The sequence below is a fragment of the Crinia signifera genome, chromosome 11, assembly GCF_055691185.1.
Source record: "Crinia signifera chromosome 11, ASM5569118v1, whole genome shotgun sequence".
Classification (NCBI taxonomy): domain Eukaryota; kingdom Metazoa; phylum Chordata; class Amphibia; order Anura; family Myobatrachidae; genus Crinia; species Crinia signifera.
This window is the reverse complement of record NC_139227.1, coordinates 117,863,794-117,888,364: the sequence shown is the minus strand read 5'-3', so window position 1 is coordinate 117,888,364 and position 24,571 is coordinate 117,863,794. Positions and strand designations below refer to the sequence as shown.

At 48.2% G+C, this 24,571-nt stretch overlaps 1 protein-coding gene across 2 annotated transcripts in view; it reads right to left on the bottom strand.

Annotated features, from left to right (window-relative positions):
* The window catches only part of CHRM4 (cholinergic receptor muscarinic 4), a 69,568-nt gene that overhangs the window by 29,940 nt on the left and 15,057 nt on the right, over positions 1-24,571 (bottom strand). The window contains exon 1 of one of the 2 annotated variants that reach the window (XM_083164487.1): positions 22,071-22,265. The exons of the other annotated variant lie outside the window; for it this stretch is intronic. Coding sequence (XP_083020613.1) covers positions 22,071-22,110 — 40 coding nt within the window. The 5' untranslated portion in view covers positions 22,111-22,265. Of the gene's footprint in view, positions 1-22,070; positions 22,266-24,571 lie in introns of those variants that run through there. 2 annotated transcript variants of the gene reach the window in all.

Sequence of the window (24,571 nt, the reverse complement as noted above, 5' to 3'; positions counted from 1 at the left end):
TGTGACCACTTGTAACACTGGTATATAAGTGCACCGCGTCCCGTCGCATGGCGTGCTGCGCTCGCCATGCTTCGGGCACTGTGCCATGCCATGCTCGGCACACTATTATATTCTCCCACTACGTCATAGTGGATGGTAGGGCATGAAATACCACCTGTCAACGCAAGTTGGCTAAAAAGAAAAAAGTGAAAAACTCGCGCTGACCCTTTGACTGTCGACCGATTTCAGGTGTCAACCTGACACACTGATGCCATCTTGCCATCCCTGCTGGAGGTGGCATGGGCATTACAATAACAGCATTCAGCAATACTACAATATGAAATGTGACTTCCACATCGGACAAGAGAACCTCCTCCCAGAAATACATTATAAAGCCGCATTGAGGTCTGAGAGCACATCCCCAGTAAACCAGACCTGCATTTTATAAATACGTTATCCTATTCCATTTTTTATAATGACCTCTATAATTCTGATCTGCAGAACTGGGACATTCATGAAAGTATAATCAGCTAGTAAAATCCACCTAATGCTTTCCTTGGGTACCACAAAGTACAGTCAGTCCTAGCAACCTATTCCCCAGTCCTAGCAACCTATTCCCCAGTCCTAGCAACCTATTCCCCAGTCCTAGCAACCTATTCCCCAGTCCTAGCAACCTATTCCCCTGTCCTAGCAACCTATTCCCCTGTCCTAGCAACCTATTCCCCTGTCCTAGCAACCTATTCCCCTGTCCTAGCAACCTATTCCCCAGTCCTAGCAACCTATTCCCCTGTCCTAGCAACCTATTCCCCTGTCCTAGCAACCTATTCCCCTGTCCTAGCAACCTATTCCCCAGTCCTAGCAACCACTTCCCCCTCATCCTATAGCAACCTATCCCCCCTCGTCCTATAGCAACCTACCCCCCCCCCTTGTCCTATAGCAACCCATTCCCCCTATCACAACCTTTTCCCCCCTCGTCCTATAGCAACCTATTCCCCCTCGTCCTACAGCAACCTACCCCCCCCTCGTCCTATAGCAACCCATTCCCCCTCGCCCTATCACAACCTTTTCCCCCCTCGTCCTATAGCAACCTATCCCCCCTCGTCCTATAGCAACCTATCCCCCCTCGTCCTATAGCAACCTATCCCCCCTTATCCTGTTGGAATGTAGCAAATGATATTTGACTTACAGGGAGAACCACTGTGGTAAAGGATGGGACTGGCTTGGGAAAAATAAGGGGTTATCCCAAAAAATTTTTTTACCAACTAACACCCACTGTATACCGTATGTGTGCCACTGTATACCGTATGTGTGCCACACTTAGGGCAACCCTGAGATTTAAGCGAAAAAGCGAGGCGAATTTGTGGCATGTTAAAAAGGCACATTGCAGGCATCGCCGCTATCATACGAGTAGAGCTAGCCTAATGGGATGGCGTTCACGGTAGGTGCACAGCAGATGGGACTGTTAGGCCACACGGAGAGCCCATAGCCATGGGTTTATTGGTAAATAACAAGTCCAGCATGATGCAGGAGCACAGTGGTAATGAAAGGGTTAACAGCAGTGGTATCAAACACAGGGAATTGCATCTTTTAGGCGTCTCCTTTCAGGAGTTAAGTGCTTATATATACGCCTGCACAAGGGTGCTCTAGGAGAGGTCATGCAGCTATGGAACGCCCACATGGGCGTTCCAGCTTTGGGAGTATAAGCACAAGAACGTCCAGCATATCGATGGAACGTGCGTACACACTGCACTTTTGTTCCGATATGAGACCATCCGGTCGGATGAATATTAAACAGCACCGAACCTTCGACCGACCGAGTATGGACGGACAAGACCGTTTTTGGCTATTTATTGATCGTACAGCAGGAATCGGGACAGCGTACACACCTACACAATCGAACGGCCGTCCGACCCAGAACGGAAGAACGGCCCGACGATTGTATATATGTGTACCCAGCTTTACTCTGGAACACCATTTACCCCCTGGGGGTAACCATGGCCAGAGAATTAGATCAGATAGAGGGAGTGGCAGCATGTCCTGGATGGTGCTCCTGGGTGTGCAGCACCCAGATCATATAACAGAATTCACGCACAGGTGCCGACACAAGAGGAAAAACTGCACACATGCCGCCACGTCTGATGAAGCTCCCCCAGTCCACCTTCATAGGCGAGGCGAAGAATGGGAGAAATGCCGCTCTTCATACAATACAAAGCAATGATACCCAAATAGTCCACACCTTATGGGAATGCCCTGGATAATGTAACATAAGGATGAACGGACGGAACCAGATCTGGCAAATGCTAATACACGTATACAGAGGCAACAGCTGACAGCGATGTGCTAAACACATGGATACTGACTGTGTGTGTGTGTGTGGGTGTGTAAGAGACACAGGGACCATATTGGAAACAAAGGAAAAGTAAATTCCATAACAAAGGACTGGTGGCACCTGCGGAAGGTGTCAGAGGTACATGGGTGCGTACATACGGGTGTCGGGATGGCGATCGCTGAGTGTTTGCGCAGAGAAATATTGACAAAAATACATCCTGGTCTCCTGGCAACAGTGCGGATGGAGAGATACGCCAGCGCGGCAGTGTTATGACCAAAGGAGGACAGTGTGACGTGAGGAGCAAACAGGCCACAGATACCGGGTCAGACACATAAAAGAACAATTGTCGCCTTGTGGAATCCCAGACTGGGTGCAGCAGGTCTTGCGATCTGATTGGCTGATGTGAAACGAGGGGACTTTCCTAGTTATATTATTGGATCACTAGGCCTCAAGCCGTAGAAAACCGAAAAGTGTTATGTTACCTAGCAACAGCATATTCGTTAGTATCACTGCGATCGTTATACGGGGCCTATGGGCTTTCCCATCTGAAGGCGATTATTACACACCTAGGGGGAAATTTACTAAGATAGGAATTATTTTTCACATGGGATGTTGCTACGGGCAACCAATCAGATACCATCTAATATCCATACCTCCCAATTTTCTTTATGCGGTAAACGGGACCCCCCCCAAAACTTCAGTACGTGGCCTAGGGACCAGGGGGCATGGCCTACAAAACATGTCACTCCCTTGAGGCCATGCTCCATTTTCACCACTCTGGGGGCTGCTGGCCATGCTCTCAGCTCCTCTGTCTCCGCGACATCTCCGCCCCGCCCCCCTGTGAGCTTCCCCTCGCGAATGCCAGGTCACTGCCGGGACAGACCCTGTACACAGATTGAGATGTGTCAGACTTGCCTTCGGTTACATACAGTGTGTGCCTGGGTAACACTATCGTCATTGCTGCATACCCTCCAACATGACCCATTCCATTAGCTACAAGATGCTCTGTTCCTGGACTTCCCTGCCAGTGGCAGTTACAGAGGTGGGGCTGCAGCACAGTCCAGTATTCAAAGAGGGGGAGTCACATCAACTGCCAGTGAGTCCAGGACAGTGATGCTTGGGGTGGCAGTAGGTGTGGCTCCCCTTTTTGAATATTGGACAGAGGTGCAGTCCCAGCTCTGTAACTGCCACTGGCAAGGAAGTCCAGGAACGGAGCATTTTGTACCTAATGGAATGGGTCATGTTGGAGGGTATGTCATTGTGTACTTCCACCTGCCCTATAGCAAGTGCTAAAGATGCGCCTTCAGGCAAGAGTCCATACAATAGTGTTATTTACCAAGGTAAAAGGTAACCGGGCGCTGTATATGTGATGCCTCCAATCGGTGTGTATGAGCTGCTGCCAGATATTGGTTATAGTATACCACAAGTTAAACAGAAAATTGGCAGCGCTAAATGATACAACCTATCGGGATTGTCTTAATATTGAACATTTATTTTACATAAAATGACATAATAAGGTGATGTCACCTTGAAAAAGCTGAACCCCCTCAGCGAAACGCGTCGGTGGGCATTTACAGATTGCACCCTCAACTCTGGTGACGGCTGAAAAGACAGTTTAAACTGCTGTCTCGACTCAAAGGAAATCCATCTGGAAAAGGTCTCCCTGCTGGCACCACGCCACTAATCATCATCCAAGGACTGCATTCCTACTGGGAAAAGCTCCCCAAGGCCCTTGACAATCCTCCAACGGCATCCGAAACAAACTGGCACCGCACAACTAGTGAGGACAACGGACCCAAGCCCGGAAAGATTCCCCAAAAAGTCCTAAAGTGGTGAGATATAACCATTGTATTCCAGCAACCTTTGAAGAGACATTGCAATTACATCAGCCTTAGTACACCAGCAGAAATACCAGTGAGGGGCAATAGAACTTTTATGCATTTGTATTTTAATACTGTTGATTTTTATTATGTCATTTTATGTAAAATAAATGTTCAATATTAAGGCAATCCCGCTAGGTTGTATCATTAAGCGCTGCCAATTTTCTGTTTATTCAAGAGTCCATACAATAGCTGCTGGTCGGCATGATCTGCATTGGTGTGAACGCGCTGACTGAGCTTACTGTGACCCGGGATCAGCTGGACGCTCTCTTGTCTTTGTTACGGCATCCCTGGCTTCCATTATCATCCTTACAAGGTCCGTAAGCCACTTCCACTTCATCTCCCGCACACCATTGATCGGGAAGATACAGTACACCAGGATAGTGTCCATCTAACCCTGCAGTGTCCCGGATTATGGACAATCACTTCCTTATAGGGATATGGACCGCTGGAGACCCCCCAGCTGGTAAAAGAAGTTCAGAGGTTACTGCCCTTTTCTTGGCTGGTCGCTTTAACGCTGGCGTCTAACTTCCGTTACTGTCGATCTGGACGAGAACAACTATCTTTAGGCGTCTAAATAGACGGGTCCGACTAGGGGTGATCTAGAGAGCTTCGACTCGCTATACCATAACCCCAATATCCACCCACTTTACCTGGAAAGCACCAAGATGCAGGAAGGCGTTGTACACTTTCATGGGGGCCAGGGCACATTGTCCACCAAATGTGGAAAATCTGAGAGAGTGGGCAAGTACAGCCAATCACGTAGTCCGGCTGAAAAGTCACAGGAGCCACGTCACGGAGTGGTAAGAAATGGGTCACGACATGGCTGCGTTCTCATGGGGACCGATGTTGTGTCACTAACATCCCAAAACAGCGGGTGTGTGGGGAGGCCTCATTAGCATATGGGAACTCCCAACCATCCGTAAGGTGAGGTTTGGTGGACTCTCACGGCTGCAAATTCGAATCAACCAGAATAATCCCCAAGATCCAGAACCAAGGGGTCTGGAGTAGGGAACTAATGCCAACTACAGATCTGCAAACAGAAAGCTTAGACGTAATAATAGGGGTGATTCATATATTTTACAGTTGAGGCCACTGGGTATAAAAATGAAGTAAATAGGGAGCCGGAGGGATGGAACACAGAATATTCATCAAACACATGGAACACAAGTGTCTCGTGGTGTGAAAATATTGAACCACACACACTGACACATTGTGCCACATGCATCACTGCTTGTACCAGACGTCAGCTCTATAAAACATGTAACATTAATACCCTATTATTTGTGTTACATCTAATAGACAGCCTCCATCTGCTTCCCGTATAACCTAAAGCTTCCCGCGGATACATTTACTTGCAGCTTGCTCGTTCACTTGTCATCAGTCTGGAATGGGGGTTTTCAGTGTCTGACGGATTTATTCATTCTCCGGCTTATAGACCGTTTTACTAATTACGCCACTTTTTTCTGACATGCATTAATGTCGTTCCGGCAGATTCGCTAGTGTCCTCTGCCCTAAGGTTTAGCTATACGGCTGGGACAGGAACTGGGCCGGGGTCCCCCTGTGCAGGCTATTTTTATATGTTTTTAATAATTAAAAACTACTAAAATGCAAATCATGTGACCAGGGTTCAGGCTTAAATGGCTGAAATAGAAATATAGTCCCAGGAAAGGAGAAAGGAGCGGGAATAAGGTGTAAGCCGGCAGGGCAGAGAGAAGGGGTCCCAGGTTAAGGGCAAGGTGGCAGGGCAGAGAGGCAGGGTCCTAAGATAAGGACAAGGTGGCAGGGCAAAGGGGGGGAGTAAGTCCCCAGGATAATGGCAAGGTGGCAGGGCAGAGAGAAGGGTCCCAGTATAATGGCAAGGTGGTAGGGCAAAGGGGGGGAGTAAGTCCCCAGGATAATGGCAAGGTGGCAGGGCAGAGAGAAGGGTCCCAGGATAATGGCAAGGTGGTAGGGCAAAGGGGGGTGGGGGGTAAGTCCCCAGGATAATGGCAAGGTGGCAGGGCAGAGAGAAGGGTCCCAGGATAATGGCAAGGTGGTAGGGCAAAGGGGGGGGGGGGGGGGGGGGAGTAAGTCCCCAGGATAATGGCAAAGTGGCAGGGCAGAGAGAAGGGTCCCAGGATAAGGGCAAGGTGGCAGGGCAGAGGCAGGGTCCTAAGATAAGGGCAAGGTGGCAGGGCAAAGGGGTGGGGGGGGGAGTAAGTCCCCAGGATAACGGCAAGGTGGTAGGGCAGAGAGAAGGGCCCCAGGATAATGGCAAGGTGGTAGGGTAGAGAGACGGGTCCCAGGATAAGGGCAAGGTGGCAGGGCAGAGAGAAGGGTCCCAGGATAATGGCAAGGTGGCAGGGCAGAGATGAGGTGTCCGTGAATAAGGGTAAGGTGGAAGGAAAGAGAGGCAGGGTCCTAGGATAAGGGCAAGGTGGCAGAGAGGAGGGTGCCAGGATAAGGGCAGAGAGGCAGGGTCCCAGGTTATTCAAAGAGAAATGAGAAAACAAAAATGTATGTACAACAGGTAGAGAGGGAAGATGGGGGAAGATGGGGCGGCATTGGGAGAGCGAGGAAAAACCTGCACTAGAGCTGGCAACATTATTATATACCGTATAGATAAGGTAGCAACAGGAAAGTAACATCACGAATGCCATCAATCACCACCACACATAAAAGGACCTTTGTGGTGTGAAGCATGTGCGTGATAACGATAAGAATGAAGCGCTATTCTCTTCCCGTAGTGACATTGCGATCATATGTTCCTGGCACCATCTCCTATATGGGCTAATTACACATAACTAAGGCCCTTATTCTGATTGATGCGTACTTTTCCGCATACTTTCGGATAGCGTCTTTACGGCGTCTGCGCATGCGTGGAGAACGCCACGCGCATGTGCCACGCATTGACTCCGTACCTGTTCGTGCAAATCCCGTACAAAACTGTGCCCCGCAATCAGTCTTGAAATATGGGCGTATTATGGGCGTCATGCGGAATGAGACATGGGCGTAGTTTCAAAGTGGGAAAAACTGGGAGGAAACATGGGCGGACACGGGGGAGTACACTTATGTTGGGGGGCGTACATTCGGATAGCACTCCGAATGCACGCGACCAAAACCAATAGAAATGTGCGGTGTCCATAAGTCAAGTATTGCTTTGCGGAAACCACTCGGTCTTGCGGTAGCCGAACGGAACGCCTAATGACTACAAGCATTAACACCTGAACCCAATACAATCGACTCCTTTACTCATTACTCACTAATAGGACGCTTGTCAGTGCTTTAATTGAAACCATTGCACTTCAATTGCTGTAAGGGTTAATGTGTGCAATGCATGTGTTAGGCATGCTTGTAAGGATATATTGGCATCTAATTGATTCCAATTCCAAACAGGCATTTTTGTATGAGGATAGGTAATTGAATAAGTGGGTCATGTGATGTATTGCAGAATAGACATAATAGTTTGTAGTTTGGCGTAAATACACCGCTTCCGTGCGGAAGCACCGCTTGCCATCCGTTTGGATGCGGGATTCCCGTGCATACTCTGTAATACCGTGCAGAATCGGAGTGTTTCACCCGCACACGTATGGTTTGTATTTCGTCCGTAAACACGCCCTGTTCTTAAAGAGTGAGTCCGTCCGAATGCGGAGGACACGTGGGCGTTTCTACGGACGATGGCCGCACGCGGCAGCACACCGTGGCGTGCGGACCGCACCGTAAGAATTCGGGAATATCCGCACCGATCAGAATAAGGGCCTAAGTGTATTGTTCTTAAACCAGTGATTCACAAATGTGGCCCTTGGGGCACACTTACAGTCCAGGCTTATGCACAGGTGACTTCATTAGTAACAAAGTCTGTGTGATTATACCATCTGTGCACAAATATGGATATCCAGAAAACCTGGACTGTAAGGACCAACTTTGAGAAACCCTGTTTTAAACAGTTCTCTTCTGATATGTTCATATGCCGGGATATGCTGTGAGTACATATGCTGGGATATGCTGTGAGCAAATACGCTGGGATATGCTGTGAGCACATATGCTGGGATATGCTGTGAGTACATATGCTGGGATATGCTGTGAGTACATACGCTGGGATATGCTGTGAGCACATAGGCTGGGATACGCTGTGAGCACATAGGCTGGGATACGCTGTGAGCACATAGGCTGGGATACGCTGTGAGTACATACGCTGGGATATGCTGTGAGTACATACGCTGGGAAATGCTGTGAGCACATACGCTGGTATACGCTGTGAGCACATACGCTGGTATACGCTGTGAGCACATACGCTGGGATATGCTGTGAGCACATAGGCTGGGATATGCTGTGAGCACATAGGCTGGGATATGCTGTGAGCACATAGGCTGGGATATGCTGTGAGCACATAGGCTGGGATATGCTGTGAGCACATAGGCTGGGATATGCTGTGAGCACATATGTGTGAGCACATATGCTGATATGCTGTGAGTAAATACGCTGGGATATGCGGTGAGTACATACGTTGGGATATGCTGTGAGTACATACGCTGGGAAATGCTGTGAGCACATACGCTGGGATACGCTGTGAGCACATACGCTGGTATACGCTGTGAGCACATACGCTGGTATACGCTGTGAGCACATACGCTGGGATATGCTGTGAGCACATAGGCTGGGATATGCTGTGAGCACATAGGCTGGGATATGCTGTGAGCACATAGGCTGGGATATGCTGTGAGCACATAGGCTGGGATATGCTGTGAGCACATAGGCTGGGATATGCTGTGAGCACATATGCTGGGATATGCTGTGAGCACATATGTGTGAGCACATATGCTGATATGCTGTGAGTAAATACGCTGGGATATGCGGTGAGTACATACGCTGGGATACGCTGTGAGTACATACGCTGGGATATGCTGTGAGTTCATATGCTGGGATATGCTGTGAGTACATACACTGGGATATGCTGTGAGCACATACCACTTTCCCGACTGTGGCTCATTGTGTGTGTACAGTATGTACATCGCCCTGGCGGAACATATCTGTTTACATATCCTCTATGGTAAATGCAGGTGGCCACTCTGGGGACATCATGCAGGGGTATGGGGCCCTGATAACCTGATTGGCTGAGAATCATGTAAATACGCCCCTTCTATCTTACCCCTCTCACACATGGCACACATGAAGTTTTGCCAGTGCTATCGCCTAGGCACGGGTCTTAAGCATACTTGCCTACCTGACCCTCTGCATGAGGGATACAGTGCTCTGTTCCTGGGCTCCCCTGGTAATGTAGGATTGCCAGCACCTGTGGGGAGCTAGGTAATTGGTAAGAAAGGTGTAACCACAGGTGCTGGCAATCATACATTACCAGGGAAGCCCAGGAACAGAGCATTGTGTCCTCCTGGAGAGGGGCATGCTGGGAGGTATGGATAATGTATGATTGCCAGCACCTGTGGGGAGCTAGGTAACTGATAAGAAAGGTGTCACCACAGGTGCTGGCAATCATACATTACCAGGGAAGCCCAGGAACAGAGCATTGTGTCCTCCTGGAGAGGGGCATGCTGGGAGGTATGGATAATGTAGGATTGCCAGCACCTGTGGGGAGCTAGGTAATTGGTAAGAAAGGTGTCACCACAGGTGCTGGCAATCATACATTACCAGGGAAGCCCAGGAGCAGAGCATTGTGTCCTCCTGGAGAGGGGCATGCTGGAGGTATGGATAATGTATGATTGCCAGCACCTGTGGGGAGCTAGGTAACTGATAAGAAAGGTGTCACCACAGGTGCTGGCAATCATACATTACCAGGGAAGCCCAGGAACAGAGCATTGTGTCCTCATGGAGAGGGGCATGCTGGGAGGTATGGATAATGTATGATTGCCAGCACCTGTGGGGAGCTAGGTAACTGATAAGAAAGGTGTCACCACAGGTGCTGGCAGTCATACATTACCAGGGAAGTCCAGGAACAGAGCATTGTGTCCTCCTGGAGAGGGGCATGCTGGGAGGTATGGATAATGTATGATTGCCAGCACCTGTGGGGAGCTAGGTAACTGATAAGAAAGGTGTCACCACAGGTGCTGGCAATCATACATTATCCATACCTCCCAGCATGCCCCTCTCCATGAGGACACAATGCTCTGTTCCTGGATTTCCCTGGGACAGTAGTGCTTGGAGACGACATCACCACACAGCAGCCACTGACCGCACACTGGCGCCACCACACAGCAGCCACTGACAGCACACTGGCGCCACCACACAGCAGCCACTGACAGCACACTGGCGCCACCACACAGCAGCCACTGACCGCACACTGGTGCCACCACACAGCAGCCACTGACCGCACACTGGTGCCACCACACAGCAGCCACTGACCGCACACTGGTGCCACCACACAGCAGCCACTGACGCACACTGGCGCCACAACACAGCAGCCACTGACCGTACACTGGCGCAACAACACAGCAGCCACTGACCGCACACTGGCGCCACCAAACAGCAGCCACTGACCGCACACTGGTGCCACCACACAGCAGCCACTGAGCGCACACTGGCGCCACCATACAGCAGTCACTGACCGAACACTGGCGCCACCACCGCCACACAGCTTTGGGAGCACGAGCTTAGAAAGGCAGGGCCCAGAGGGTGAATGTAAGTCTGTGTGTAACCAGGTAGGAGAGGCTGCTGAGAGCAATAAGGTTACTCAGGATAAAATCTCCTGTACTCGGTTTGCTTCCGTTTAGGTTTTCTCTTTTGAATGATTATAGTTGCATAACATCCAGCGGTGTGTGCGCTACCGCAGCCCACTGCCCCATATTACCCATGATCCTTCAGGGAAGTGTTTACTCTGTTGTAAAGGAACGCCGATAGCGTGGCCAAACACTGTGACAGGTGACATATCCCTGTGCATGGCCCCAGTGGGGTAATTCAGACCTGATTGCAAAGCTGCGAATGTGCAGAGGATAGCGATCAGGTAGACACTGCCCTGCGATGGTAAAACCCTGCCTTGCGAATTAATGTGCACACCTAGAGAAGACTCTGCAACCGTGCGCAAAGGTCTAAATCCATTCGTAAGGCGCTGACCATCGAATGATTTTTTTTCACTTGTCACCAGTCATCGCAGACTCAGAGTAGCCAGGGACTTACGCAGCGCTGCGATAAAATCAGCCTGATGGAGGCCGGAGCGGATATCACACACCCTCCCCTAACAGGCTTTGGCACATCTGAGTTTTCACTTACACTCCCAGCCCCGGATGCCTACTTCCTGTCAATCACCTGGCGAATAGAAAAAAGTAGCAGGACTTCATTGCTGGATAACATCGCGCACTGCGCTCCATATGCATGCACAGTACACCGATAATTGGCCGATGTGCGGATTTGCAGCCGTCTGATCAGGCTCGGTATTTGATGGCTTCACTTGTCAGGTAAAATGTCTGTCGGTCTGACCGTGTATGCCCAGCAAGCACAATATAATATATAAAGCAGTCTCAGTAAAAAAAATTTAAAAAATAAAGAAATCTGGCGGCTCAGTAATTTATGCCCCTTTTACACCCAAATCCCGGATCAGACCCGGTATTTGGAACGCGGTTCCAAGCCAGGTCGGATTCGGGATTTGCACCATTTACACTGCGGTGCTGACCTGCAGTGTAAATGGGAGCAGCGCTTGGAGATTACATCATCTCCAAACGCCGGGACCGCCGAGGGCAAGACCAGCACCAAGGTAAGATGCTGGGCTGTCCCCAGCCTCCGTGCACCCCTCAGTCCCATCCGCAAGGTGAATGGATGCCGCACAGAGGCATTTATTCACCTCCTCCCTGCACATACAGCAGACAGCAGCGGAGGCTGTGTGCGCCCCCCCGCCCAACCTCCATGTTGACCACAGGATGCTGCAGTCTCGAAGTTGGGCTTCCCCTGGGACGGCATACCCGTTTACACTACCCACTACCCAGATCCTGCCCATGTTCTACCTTGGTCAGGACCTAGGTATAAGTGCCGTGTAAAGAAACACGGGTTAACCCCTTTTACACCGCCGCTGACCCTGGCCCATGAGGGAAAGACCTGGGGTTTTGCGGCTGTGTAAAAGGGGTATAAGCTGGCAGGTAAAGAGGGGCATCCCAGGGACACTTGAAGGTTTTGAGGCCAGGGATGACAGTGAGGTTGGACAAGGGATGGAATCCAAGAGATCCCAAGTTCTCAAGAGCCCACACAGTCCATGTTTTCCAGGTCACCTGTGGATTTTTAAAATGTGTCAGTTGGTGATACACAGCGCTCTTGCCGGGAGACCTGGAAATCATGACCTGTGTGAGGTCCTGAGGACCGAGTTTAAGAACCATTGCTCTAGATTATGCATATACAATTCTAAAAATAACAAAGCCAGAAAGCAGAAGAAATATTTTTAGTAGATTTGCAGGAGCACACACCAAAGCCAATGCCATGTACAGCTAGAAACGTAGTTTACTTATCTGGCCTAAAACCATGCAGAAACAGACATTTAGGTGGAAATTTACTAAGATGAGAGTTTCTATTTAAGATGGGATGATAAAAATTATCGAATTAAAAAAAAAAAAGGGGGATGTTGCTACGGGCAACCAATCAGATGATATCCATTATCTTCTAGAACGTGCTAAATAAATAAGTAGATTCTGATTGGTTTCCCATAGCAACATCCCCTTAGAGGGTTATTCAATGTGGGATTCTGACTGTCGGAACATCCGGACAGTCGGAATCCCGGGACGTTTTCGGTTAGCTCGCCTGCAACTAGACAGCCGGAATTCAATGTTCTGCCTGTCAAGGGGCGAAAAGTGGGTGTGTCTGCAAAAAACATGAACAGATTGTCGAGAAACGGACGTGAATTCGACAATCCGCGGCCGGTTCCGACAAAACAGATCCGAATTCTTTTGAAATCTGATCGGTTTTGTCAAAATCCACCTTCAATGCTGTCGGGAAACGGCAGCATTGAATAGGCGGCAGGCGCTAGTTCCCCTGTTGGAAATAGCGCCTGACCAGGGGCAGAACTCTGGGAGGCAATGGAGTCCTCTGCCACCGGGCTCCTGCTCTGAGCAGGTGTGGCCTGATGTTGCATGGTAAAGGAATAGTGAAAGCCATCACTGTCCTCAACACTCTTTACTGTACTGCATGATGTGACGGAAGCTGGAATAATCGTATTATATACCATTGCTACAGTATTGTCATAATTTGAGCCACTTGCCAGGAGCAGGGGGTAGGGCCTGACCAAGCTGCAGCTTGGAGCGCTGGGTCCTAGGGAGTGGGGCGCAGCGCGGCAGGGGGGGATTTGAAGATTTGATGCGGACGGCATGAATTCGGCCAAAACAGCTTCCTAAAAATGGCCTTCGCCCTATAGGAGAAAGACGGTAGAGGTCCTAGTAGACCTTCTAGCATCTGTCAAGGGAAGGCAGCGTGCCCAGCGCTACCCGGAAGTGTGGATTTCGGGAGCTCTAAGCAGTAACCCCCTGGCAACAAGCATGTAAAGCCCTGGCAATGAGCATGTAACCCCTGGCAAAGATCGTAGGTAAAAAAGTCTATAATTAATTGGGGGGGGGGGACCGGACTTCTGTATTAGCCTGGGGCTGCTGGAACCCTTAATCAGGACCTGGCAGGGGGGTTTCTGGTCAACTGGAAATCTCCTTAGTTGCTGTGCACCCAGCCCCCTAAAAATAACCAAAAGTACCTCCTTATTTTGTACCCCATCCTCCTCATGCTGCCAATGAAAATGCTGCAGCACTAAACTATTTAGAAAATGTTTTCTTTTACTCTCCCCCTATGTTCCGACACTGTGAAATATAGATAATACCTGAGATATTACAGTCATTTCTCAAATCCCAACTCCCACCTACGTGGCACTCATTCGTGGTATTCATTCTTCTTCAGATGTCTATTTTCATTTCTGTTTAATGTCTTTTTTAACCAGTTGAATAGAAGAGACAGTTTGTACAGCAAACGTTAGCAGACACTTAAATGACAGTATGTAGGTTTAACTTTTAAGGGAGTCTGTTTATCACGACTCACAAAATGTCCCTATAAAACATTTAAGGGGTAATGTAACAGGATGAGAGATTCAGAAAGTGAGACATTTGGGAAGAAATCTCCAGTTTATTTAAAGCGGCAATCATTTACACTGCAAAACCAGTTTGAATTTGCAGGGTAAATGATTGCCTCTTAAAAAAAACCCTGGAGATTTCTTATCAAATCTCTCACTTTCTGAATATCTATTCCTATTAAATTTCACCCTTGTGTAGGGTACACACCACGACGACCCGCTCACGATGCACATTGTGAGCGGGTCATCGGTGTTTCTTCAGACCCGCTCACGATGATGCGGGGGGGCAGGACCCGCTCACGATGTGCACCGTGAGCGGGTCCGATCCAATGGCGACCTGCACCCGGCAGTATGGTCGTTATTCAGATCCTACCTGCAGCAGGTAGGATCTGAATAACGACCGACCAACCCGCAGGACCGCGCATCGGATCGGTATCAGTCCACACCAGGACAGAAAAGGGCCCAATCACCACACAATCTACATCCAATTGGTCGGAATTGGATCTAGATTGAGGGGATCGGCCCTAGTCGTCCTGGTGTGTACCAGGCATTAGTCTTACGCCACCATAAGAAGTCATATTTTGCCATTATTCATTACAATTAGCGGATACAAAGGCCATCCTGATGAAGGGTAAATAGTGACATTGTAGCTTACATCAGAACCTCACTGCCAGGTTTGGACTTGGCTTACATACTGCAGTATTTCACCATTGGGCTGTGCATATACAAGAATAGGGTCAAAATCAGAAAAGCGAAGCTTGGTCTACAAAACATTTTCATAGTGCCCATAAAAAGATACAGGACTGCTAATGGCACCATAAAACTCTAGAAGGACAATGAGGTGTTAGGCCTCAGAAAACAACAGTTTTCATAAGATTCACCAAAACGCCTCTTGTGGACTCTTTAGCAGTGGTCTTTGGAATGGTCAAGGCAGGTGGGTGATACGGATTAAGTGTGTGTGGGGGGGGGGGGGGGGGGGCAGGGTCACGATTCAGTGGAATTGCATCATTAGGCTTCTCGTTCTCCACTGATCGCTCGTTACACATTAATTAGTAGGTCTCATACCTTCCGAAATGACATTTTCCATTTGGCATTTATCATTATTTAGTATGACAGTTGCCATATTGTATTTCAGTGGTTCCCAACCTCGGGCAAATACCCCCAGCAGTGCACATTTTACAGGTCTCCTCTCAAAAACGCAAGTGAAATAATTAGCTCCACCTGTGGATATTTTAATATGTGTCAGGACGTAATGAATGCACCTGTGCATCTGCTGGACGTCCTGGAAAACGTGCACTGTTGGGGGTACTTGGGGACCAGGGTTGGGAACCACTGCTGTAGTTGATGGTAGTTTGATTTTACACATTCATTAGTTAATTCAGCACAGTAACTTCAATAGCAATTGTGGTGGGAATTTCGGATAAGAGCGTTATGTACAGGGTGGAAGAGGTCATGTCAGTGGGTCCTAAGTTGGGTACACACTAGTAGATATATGCTATCAATTGATCTGTAGATATATCTACAGATGGATCGGGCAGCGTCTTCTCCATACACATTGACCAATCCGTCAGGACGAACATCACAAATGGGCAGGCACATTTGCATAAGCCTGCCCACTGAGCTGTCAATCACCAGTGGCTCCCGACGCGGTTGTTTGGGCGGTCGGTGGATGTAACAACACATTCAAAACCTGGTCAGTTACCATGTATGCAGTTTTATCCTATCATAGGGCATTACAAGGTTGTTTGCAATCAGCAGGGTCATAACGGGGGTGGTGCAGAGTGTAGCACCGCACACAGCACTGAAGGAATGGGGCCCTGTCAATTATCCTTTTACCCCACTCCTTACATATGTACAACATTCATGTACTTAACTTGAGAGCTCTTTGTTATTCAGTCACACTAACCTTTATTACATTTTGAGATGCTGACATTTACCCAGGATTCGAACCCATCGCCTGCCGCATTGCAGTCAGACACTTTTTTAATTGAATCCACTTACTTGCAGTGTTCTATAAATGTGTGAGCATGCCCCTTCCCCATGATAGCATGTGCCTTATGGACCTTACTCTGGTCTGATCGCTCCCCTGCGCGACTGCGCATTAGCATAAACATTTATGCGCATGTGCAGCCGCATTGTGCGAATGGCCACGCCAAATTGATTATTTGCCAGCCTCTCGGAGTGTGAGGCGGCGAGCCATGGTCGCGCTCATGGCCACTCCCATGAAAACGCTGGGCATTCTCATGGTAGTTCGGCGATGACGCAGGTGCGGGGGGTGGGCCGCTGCTCACCCACTTCCTGTACAGGCACTCGCGTATCTAAGACACCAAAAAAGTGTCTTCTTTCAGTATGTGGGCGTGGTCTTAGAGGATTGTCTTAACAAAGGGGCGTGGCTGGGCAGTGTAAGGGGAGGTGTTTCACAAATCTGGGGTGGGGCTTATTTGGTCTTTATAAGGTGATGGGAGAGAAGTATTTTATACTGACTGATTGGGCTGCCAGAGATTATTTATGGCGTTGATTAGGATCTTCAAAATGCCCTAGTATAGGCACATCCATCCCCCACTAGAAGATGCTGCGTAAGGCAATAGTTAAAACCAACTTGCTAATAGTACACTAGATCCAATGTTACCCTCTGCACTGTAGCTACACCAGCAGAGCATATTTTGTGGTTCTCCTTGCAAAGGAGACAGGTGACAAATTGGTGGAATCAGTTATAAACCCCCAATGCTTCTGTCAGAAGATGCACAGCATGTAATTTTGCACTGTGCATGGTAATCTGTCTTGTACTATGCTTATCATTGATCCCTGTGAAGAGGGAATACACTGTACAAATCCTCATGAAGAGGCGACAGATCCACAATGCACTACTGTATGGCTGCTAGGTCCGTCAGCGTACACAATGAACACAGGAATATCAATCATGTGTGTGCGTGCTGTATATGAATGATCTGCCTATGGTCCATCCAGCGTACACTATGGGGGCACCGGTGTATCCTGTGTGTGCTGCTGTATATGATCGGCCTATGGTCCATCCGGCATACACTATGGGGGCACCGGTGTATCCTGTGTGTGCGTGCTGTATATGAATGATCTGCCTATGGGGGCACCGGTGTATCCTGTATATGAATGACCGGCCTATGGTCCATCCAGCATACACTATGGGGGCACCGATGTATACTGTGTGTGCGTGCTGTATATGAATGATCTGCCTATGGTCCATCCAGCATACACTATGGGGGCACCGGTGTATCCTGTGTGTGCATGCTGTATATGAATGATCTACCTATGGTCCATCCGGCATACACTATGGGGGCACCGGTGTATCCCGTGTGTGTTTTGCTGTATATGAATGATCTGCCTATGGTCCATCCGGCATACACTATGGAGGCATCGGTGTATCCTGTGTGTGCATGCTGTATATGAATGATCTACCTATGGTCCATCCGGCATACACTATGGGGGCACCGGTGTATCCCGTGTGTGTTTTGCTGTATATGAATGATCTGCCTATGGTCCATCCAGCATACACTATGGGGGCACCGGTGTATCCTGTGCGTGCGTGCTGTATATGAATGATCTGCCTATCGTCCATCCAGCATACACTACGAGGGCACCGGTGTATCCTGTGTGTGCATGCTGTATATGAATGATCGGTCTATGGTCCATCCAGCATACACTATGGGGGCACCGGTGTATCCTGTGTGTGCTGCTGTATATGAATGATCTGCCTATGGTCCATCCAGCATACACTATGGGGGCACCGGTGTATCCTGTGTGTGCGTGCTGTATATGAACAGTACATAACTGCTTACAGTTCAGTGCAACCCTACAAGAATATCTGCATTGTAGAAATGTGAATGTGGTAACCTTGCATTATTATTTTGTTAAATACATACAGTATATACACAGTTCCAAACCGGAACCGAATCTCCCCTCTAATAATCTCCTAAAGCACAGATCACACTGATGCATTTGGCTATGTTCACAATGACACGTCCTCCACAGTCACACAACTTATGAAGCTGCAGTCAGCGTGATCACGCAGTCGTCCAACAGTCACTGTTGCTGCCCATTCGCTCATTAATAATGCATACGTAGATCAGGCATGTCCAATCCTGGCCCTCCAGCTGTTGTGAAACTACACATCCCAGCATGCCTTGCAATAGTTTCAGCATTCCCTTATAGCAAAACTGTGGCAATGCATGATGGGACTTGTAGTTTTACAACAGCTGGAGGGCCAAGGTTGGACATGTCTGAAGTATATGCTCAGAAATGCAGCACGTGACGAAACACTACGCTGCGATTGAACCCCAAAACATCCACGTCTCCCCTATTAGGTGTCCTGAATTTGTGCTGGGAGATCTAGATAACATGCTTTATGAAAAGGTAGACACCCTAATGCACCGAATACAGGGGATATAATCCGTCAAACATGTAGGGAGGTAACCTGTATCTATTCAGAAGCAGCTGAACTACAACTCTCAGCATGACCTGCCTACCAGAGCTGTTGTGTTGTTCATGCCAAGCTGGAGAGCAGTATACGTCTGATCTATATACCGCTGGCTCTAGCCACCCGTTTGCGGAGATCAAGGAATGCCAGCTGTGATTAAAGAGCAGATACTGGAACATGTGATCCCAATTATTGCTTGTATGGAGAAATCCAATTTTGGTATTCTGGTTTTATAAATAGTGTTGAAAACCAGGCGTAACGTTTGGGGAACATTACTAATAGTGTGATTCATGTTTAGACCATTGTTAATTTCTCATCTTCTAACATCACCCAGCACACAATGTCCTGCAGCCGCTGGAATGAATGGAAGGGTAATAGGTTGGACTTTAATACAGTGTCAGATGTTTCTGCAACGCTTAGTACAGGGACAGTGCCCAGCTCCCTGAACTGCGCAATAGATGAGGCGTATACGGTCATGTGTCGACACATACAACGTCGACATACATTGGGTCGGCCACTAAAGACACAAGAAGTAGATCAAGATGCCTAAGGTTCGACAAGGATGGAAGGTTGACACAAGCATTAGGTTGACACTGGCTAGGTCGACAGTCAAAAGGTCGACATGGGCTTTTCACCTTTTTTTTGAGCTGACATATGCCGACGGGTGATTTTTATGCCCTGCCATACACTGGGGCGTGGTGGTCCGTGAATATTATTGCATGCGCAGTGACCCAGGCGAGGGGACGAGATGAAACGCTACAATGTCCATGACGACATTCGGGACAAAAGAAGATACAATAAAGGACCCGTAGACTGTAAGCCATGTTACTGTTTTGTTGATCTATTGGTTCAAGCCCTGGCAGCACTCCTGGTATATAGAGATATGCTTTACATAAGCCCAGTCCCCATACACTTTGCTCACTGTCACCTGCAGTAAGCCTGTCCCACCTTTTCCCAAGACTTCATCCACAAATAGTGCTCATTCTAGTACCCTGCATCTTTCAAAACCCATGCAGTTCCTCTTCCTTGCTTGGTGTGTCACTCTCTGCTGTGCTGTGTCTAGCACATGTCTGGTCTGCATGTCAGTGCTGAAATATAGTCCACACTGTGCTAGAAGCACAACAGCAGAGAGCAACACCCCAGGCAGGGCAAAGGAAATGCATGGGTCTTGAAAGATGCGGCTTCTTGAATGAGCACTAAAAAGCCTGTCTCACCTTTTCATCCACAAACAAGCCTACGTCACATTGGCATGCCAGCTTATCTAGATTTCCCCCAAACACATGCATTGTGAATGGCATTAATGTACAGTCAATGCACAAACACACCTAGGACACAAACATGCACTTTTCACAAATACCCCATAACCCGAGGTGCGGTTGAGCCTTTGCCACATTCTCCTGCCCTCAGACCCTCTGCAAGGAATGCCACTGGCATACATGCTATTGTAACTGAAAATGCCTAATGCAATTATATTAGGTTTGTCCATGTATAATGCAATTATTACTCACTCTCCGAGACCTGCCATCTATAATGCAATTCTCCTGCACTGTAGCAGACCTGTTCGCATATAATGCATTTCCACTGAACTATGTATTAAAAGTCTGTTAAATATATAATGCAATTAGTGTGCATTCCCTCAGACATGCCCACATATAATGCAATTCTCCTGTACTCTCCCAGAGCAACCCATGTATAATGTAGTATGGCTGCACTACCTCAGACTAACCGTCATATAACGGCCTGTCATATATGTACACGTATAAGCAATTTGTTTGCACTGTATATTAGGATGGTGCACTTGCAATTATTCTGCAGACTATCGGAACCATCCTGATATCATATAACACAGGTGTGATGCACCTGGACAGATGTGTTACGTACTAGATCCCATCACATTACACAATCCCATACAATGCAATTCCCCCACACACTGGCACACCTGGAAATAGAATTCACCTGCAACATTGCAGGCTATGGTCTCATGTTAAACAGAACTTACTCAGTGACGTTGACTCTGTATACAGTATGCTCCCCCATGATACCAGTATTCTGCACCCCCGCAAACCTGTCCATGTATATAACAGCTTGACACGGAAAAGATCGACACATAAAAAAGTTGACATGCGGTTTTCAATTTGCTGTGTTTCAAAGTCGACAACTGGGAATGTAGACCGCCACTTAGCGTAGGGAAGGGGTTCTCAAACTCGGTTCTCAGGACCCCACACAGTTCACGGTTTCCAGGTCACCCGGCAGGTGCACTCATTACCGACTGACACATTTCAAAAGATCCGCAGGTGGAGCTAATTATGTCACTTGTGATTCTGTGAGGAGACCTGCAAAGCATGTACTGTGTGGGGTCCTGAGGACCGAGTTTGGGAACCTGTGGCGTAGGGTATACCTGGCGTGCCATGCTACGGGCCAGATGCCTCGCTATGTGGATGGTTGTATGATAAAAGTTCAAAAAAATGAAGAGAAAAAAAACACACAAAAACTCATGTCAACATTTCCATGCGTCGACCATCTGCTTTGTCTTGGTCTTTTGGCCATGTTGGACATATGGTGTTGACATGATCTATCAGCCGTACATATATACACACACACACACACACACACACACACACACACACACATTACTCTCTCTTACTAAATGCAATGTTCTCACTGAGAAATCTGCTGATAGAATGTTTAGAATTCCCTGGGAGAACCGGGAAGCGCACTGCTTGCCTTCTGCACAAGCAGGAGTATGAGACCCACAACATAAGGCTTGCAGAACAGCTGGCTATTGGTAGCAATCTTCCTTTAACCTGCAGGCAGAACATTATCATACGGTAGCATCTATACAAATCTTATACACAGGCGTTCTGTACATCAGCGCGGTGCACATGGCATTATAGATGATGAATGCCATGTACACCTGTTATATACAGCACTTCAGTGTGACACAGCCCATGCTCCCCCTAGTTAGAATCAGAAGCCCCTCATATTAGTATCATCATAGAAGGGGGCATCTGTCCCCTGATTCCACTTCCTCTGCCCAATTCTGTCTTACCTCCTATGCAATCACTGGTGATGCCACCAAGGGTTAATCCAGGCTTCTCCAATTCTCTCTAAGTATGTGAGTAATGATTGCAAGCTCCTCAGCCTAGGGTACAGTATAGCTATGCAGAGAACGCCCTGAGATGAGCCTGGGTACCTGGCACTGCCTGCACTGTGCACTCTGGCACCCAGCACTCTTGGTTGACCACAGCAGGGTCTCCGGACTTCATGATGAAGCACACAAGGGCAGAAGCAGCGGACACCCTGATGAATGGACACAGTTAACCCTTTCACTCCCCCACATATGTAAACCTTTTGTAGCTCACCATCGTATCTGCCCCCTAGCAGGTAGTTACCCCCCACATGGGCACTTACCTGCGCTCTCCCAAGGGGGGATCCCGCTCTCGGAGCTCATGGTGCCCCTGTAGGTCAGTGGGTAGGCAGCGCTGCCCCCTGCTCACACCTCCTGTGCCCGGGCATCCCGCATGCTGCACGGAGACAGAGCCGGCTCGCACCCGTGTACCCCGAGCTTCGCTCAGCGACTGGCCCACACCCGCGGCCGGCCGGGGGTAAGCATCCGTGACGTCACTGGCCGCTCGCCAATCAGCGCGCAGCTCCTACCTGCCTGCATCTGGCAGCGGGGCGCGCCCCCCTTTCCGTGCCCGCCGCTGTGTCCCTGCACGGTGCCCGCCCCGGGGATGGCATGCCGGGGCCGCGGGCACAGCTCTGCCATCCTGTACACGGTATTCCAGCACATAGGTTATGCATATGCACCTGTTATATTGTATATCCCAGCACACAGGTCATACACACACCACACATACACCTGTTATATATCCCTGCACACAGGTCATACACACACCACACATACACCTGTTATATTGTATATCCCTGCACACAGGTCATACACACACCACACATACACCTGTTATATTGTATATCCCTGCACACAGGTCATACACACACCACACACACCACACATACACCTGTTATATATCCCAGCACACAGGTCATACACACACCACACATACACCTGTTATATTGTATATCCCAGCACATAGGTTATGTATATGCACCTGTTATATTGTATAGCCCAGGCCAGCACACAGGTCATACACACACCACACATACACCTGTTATATTGTATATGCCAGCACACAGGTCATACACACACTACACATACACCTGTTATATATCCCTGCACACAGGTCATACACACACCACACATACCCCTGTTATATATCCCAGCACACAGGTCATACACACACCACACATACACCTGTTATATTGTATATCCCAGCACATAGGTTATATATATGCACCTGTTATATTGTATATCCCAGCACATAGGTTATATATATGCACCTGTTATATTGTATATCCCAGCACACAGGTCATACACACACCACACATACACCTGTTATATATCCCTGCACACAGGTCATACACACACCACACATACACCTGTTATATATCCCTGCACACAGATCATACACACACCACACATACACCTGTTATATTGTATATCCCTGCACACAGGTCATACACACACCACACATACACCTGTTATATATCCCTGCACACAGATCATACACACACCACACATACACCTGTTATATTGTATATCCCAGCACACAGGTCACACACACACCACACATACACCTGTTATATTGTATATCCCTGCACACAGGTCATACACACACCACACATACACCTGTTATATTGTATATCCCTGCACACAGGTCATACACACACCACACACACCACACATACACCTGTTATATATCCCAGCACACAGGTCATACACACACCACACATACACCTGTTATATTGTATATCCCAGCACATAGGTTATGTATATGCACCTGTTATATTGTATAGCCCAGGCCAGCACACAGGTCATACACACACCACACATACACCTGTTATATTGTATATGCCAGCACACAGGTCATACACACACTACACATACACCTGTTATATATCCCTGCACACAGGTCATACACACACCACACATACCCCTGTTATATATCCCAGCACACAGGTCATACACACACCACACATACACCTGTTATATTGTATATGCCAGCACACAGGTCATACACACACTACACATACACCTGTTATATATCCCTGCACACAGGTCATACACACACCACACATACCCCTGTTATATATCCCAGCACACAGGTCATACACACACCACACATACACCTGTTATATTGTATATGCCAGCACACAGGTAATACACACACCACACATACCCCTGTTATATATCCCAGCACACAGGTCATACACACACCACACATACACCTGTTATATTGTATATGCCAGCACACAGGTCATACACACACACCACACATGCACCTGTTATATTGTATATCCCAGCACACAGGTCATACACACACCACACATACACCTGTTATATTGTATATCCCAGCACACAGGTCATACACACACCACACATACACCTGTTATATATCCAGCACACAGGTCATACACACACCACACATACACCTGTTATATATCCCAGCACACAGGTCATACACACACCACACATACACCTGTTATATATCCCAGCACACAGGTCATACACACACCACACATACACCTGTTATATATCCCAGCACACAGGTCATACACACACCACACATACACCTGTTATATATCCAGCACACAGGTCATACACACACCACACATACACCTGTTATATATCCCTGCACACAGGTCATACACACACCACACATACACCTGTTATATTGTATATACCAGCACACAGGTCATACACACACCACAAATACACCTGTTATATTGTATATCCCAGCACACAGGTCATACACACACACCACACATACACCTGTTATATATCCCAGCAC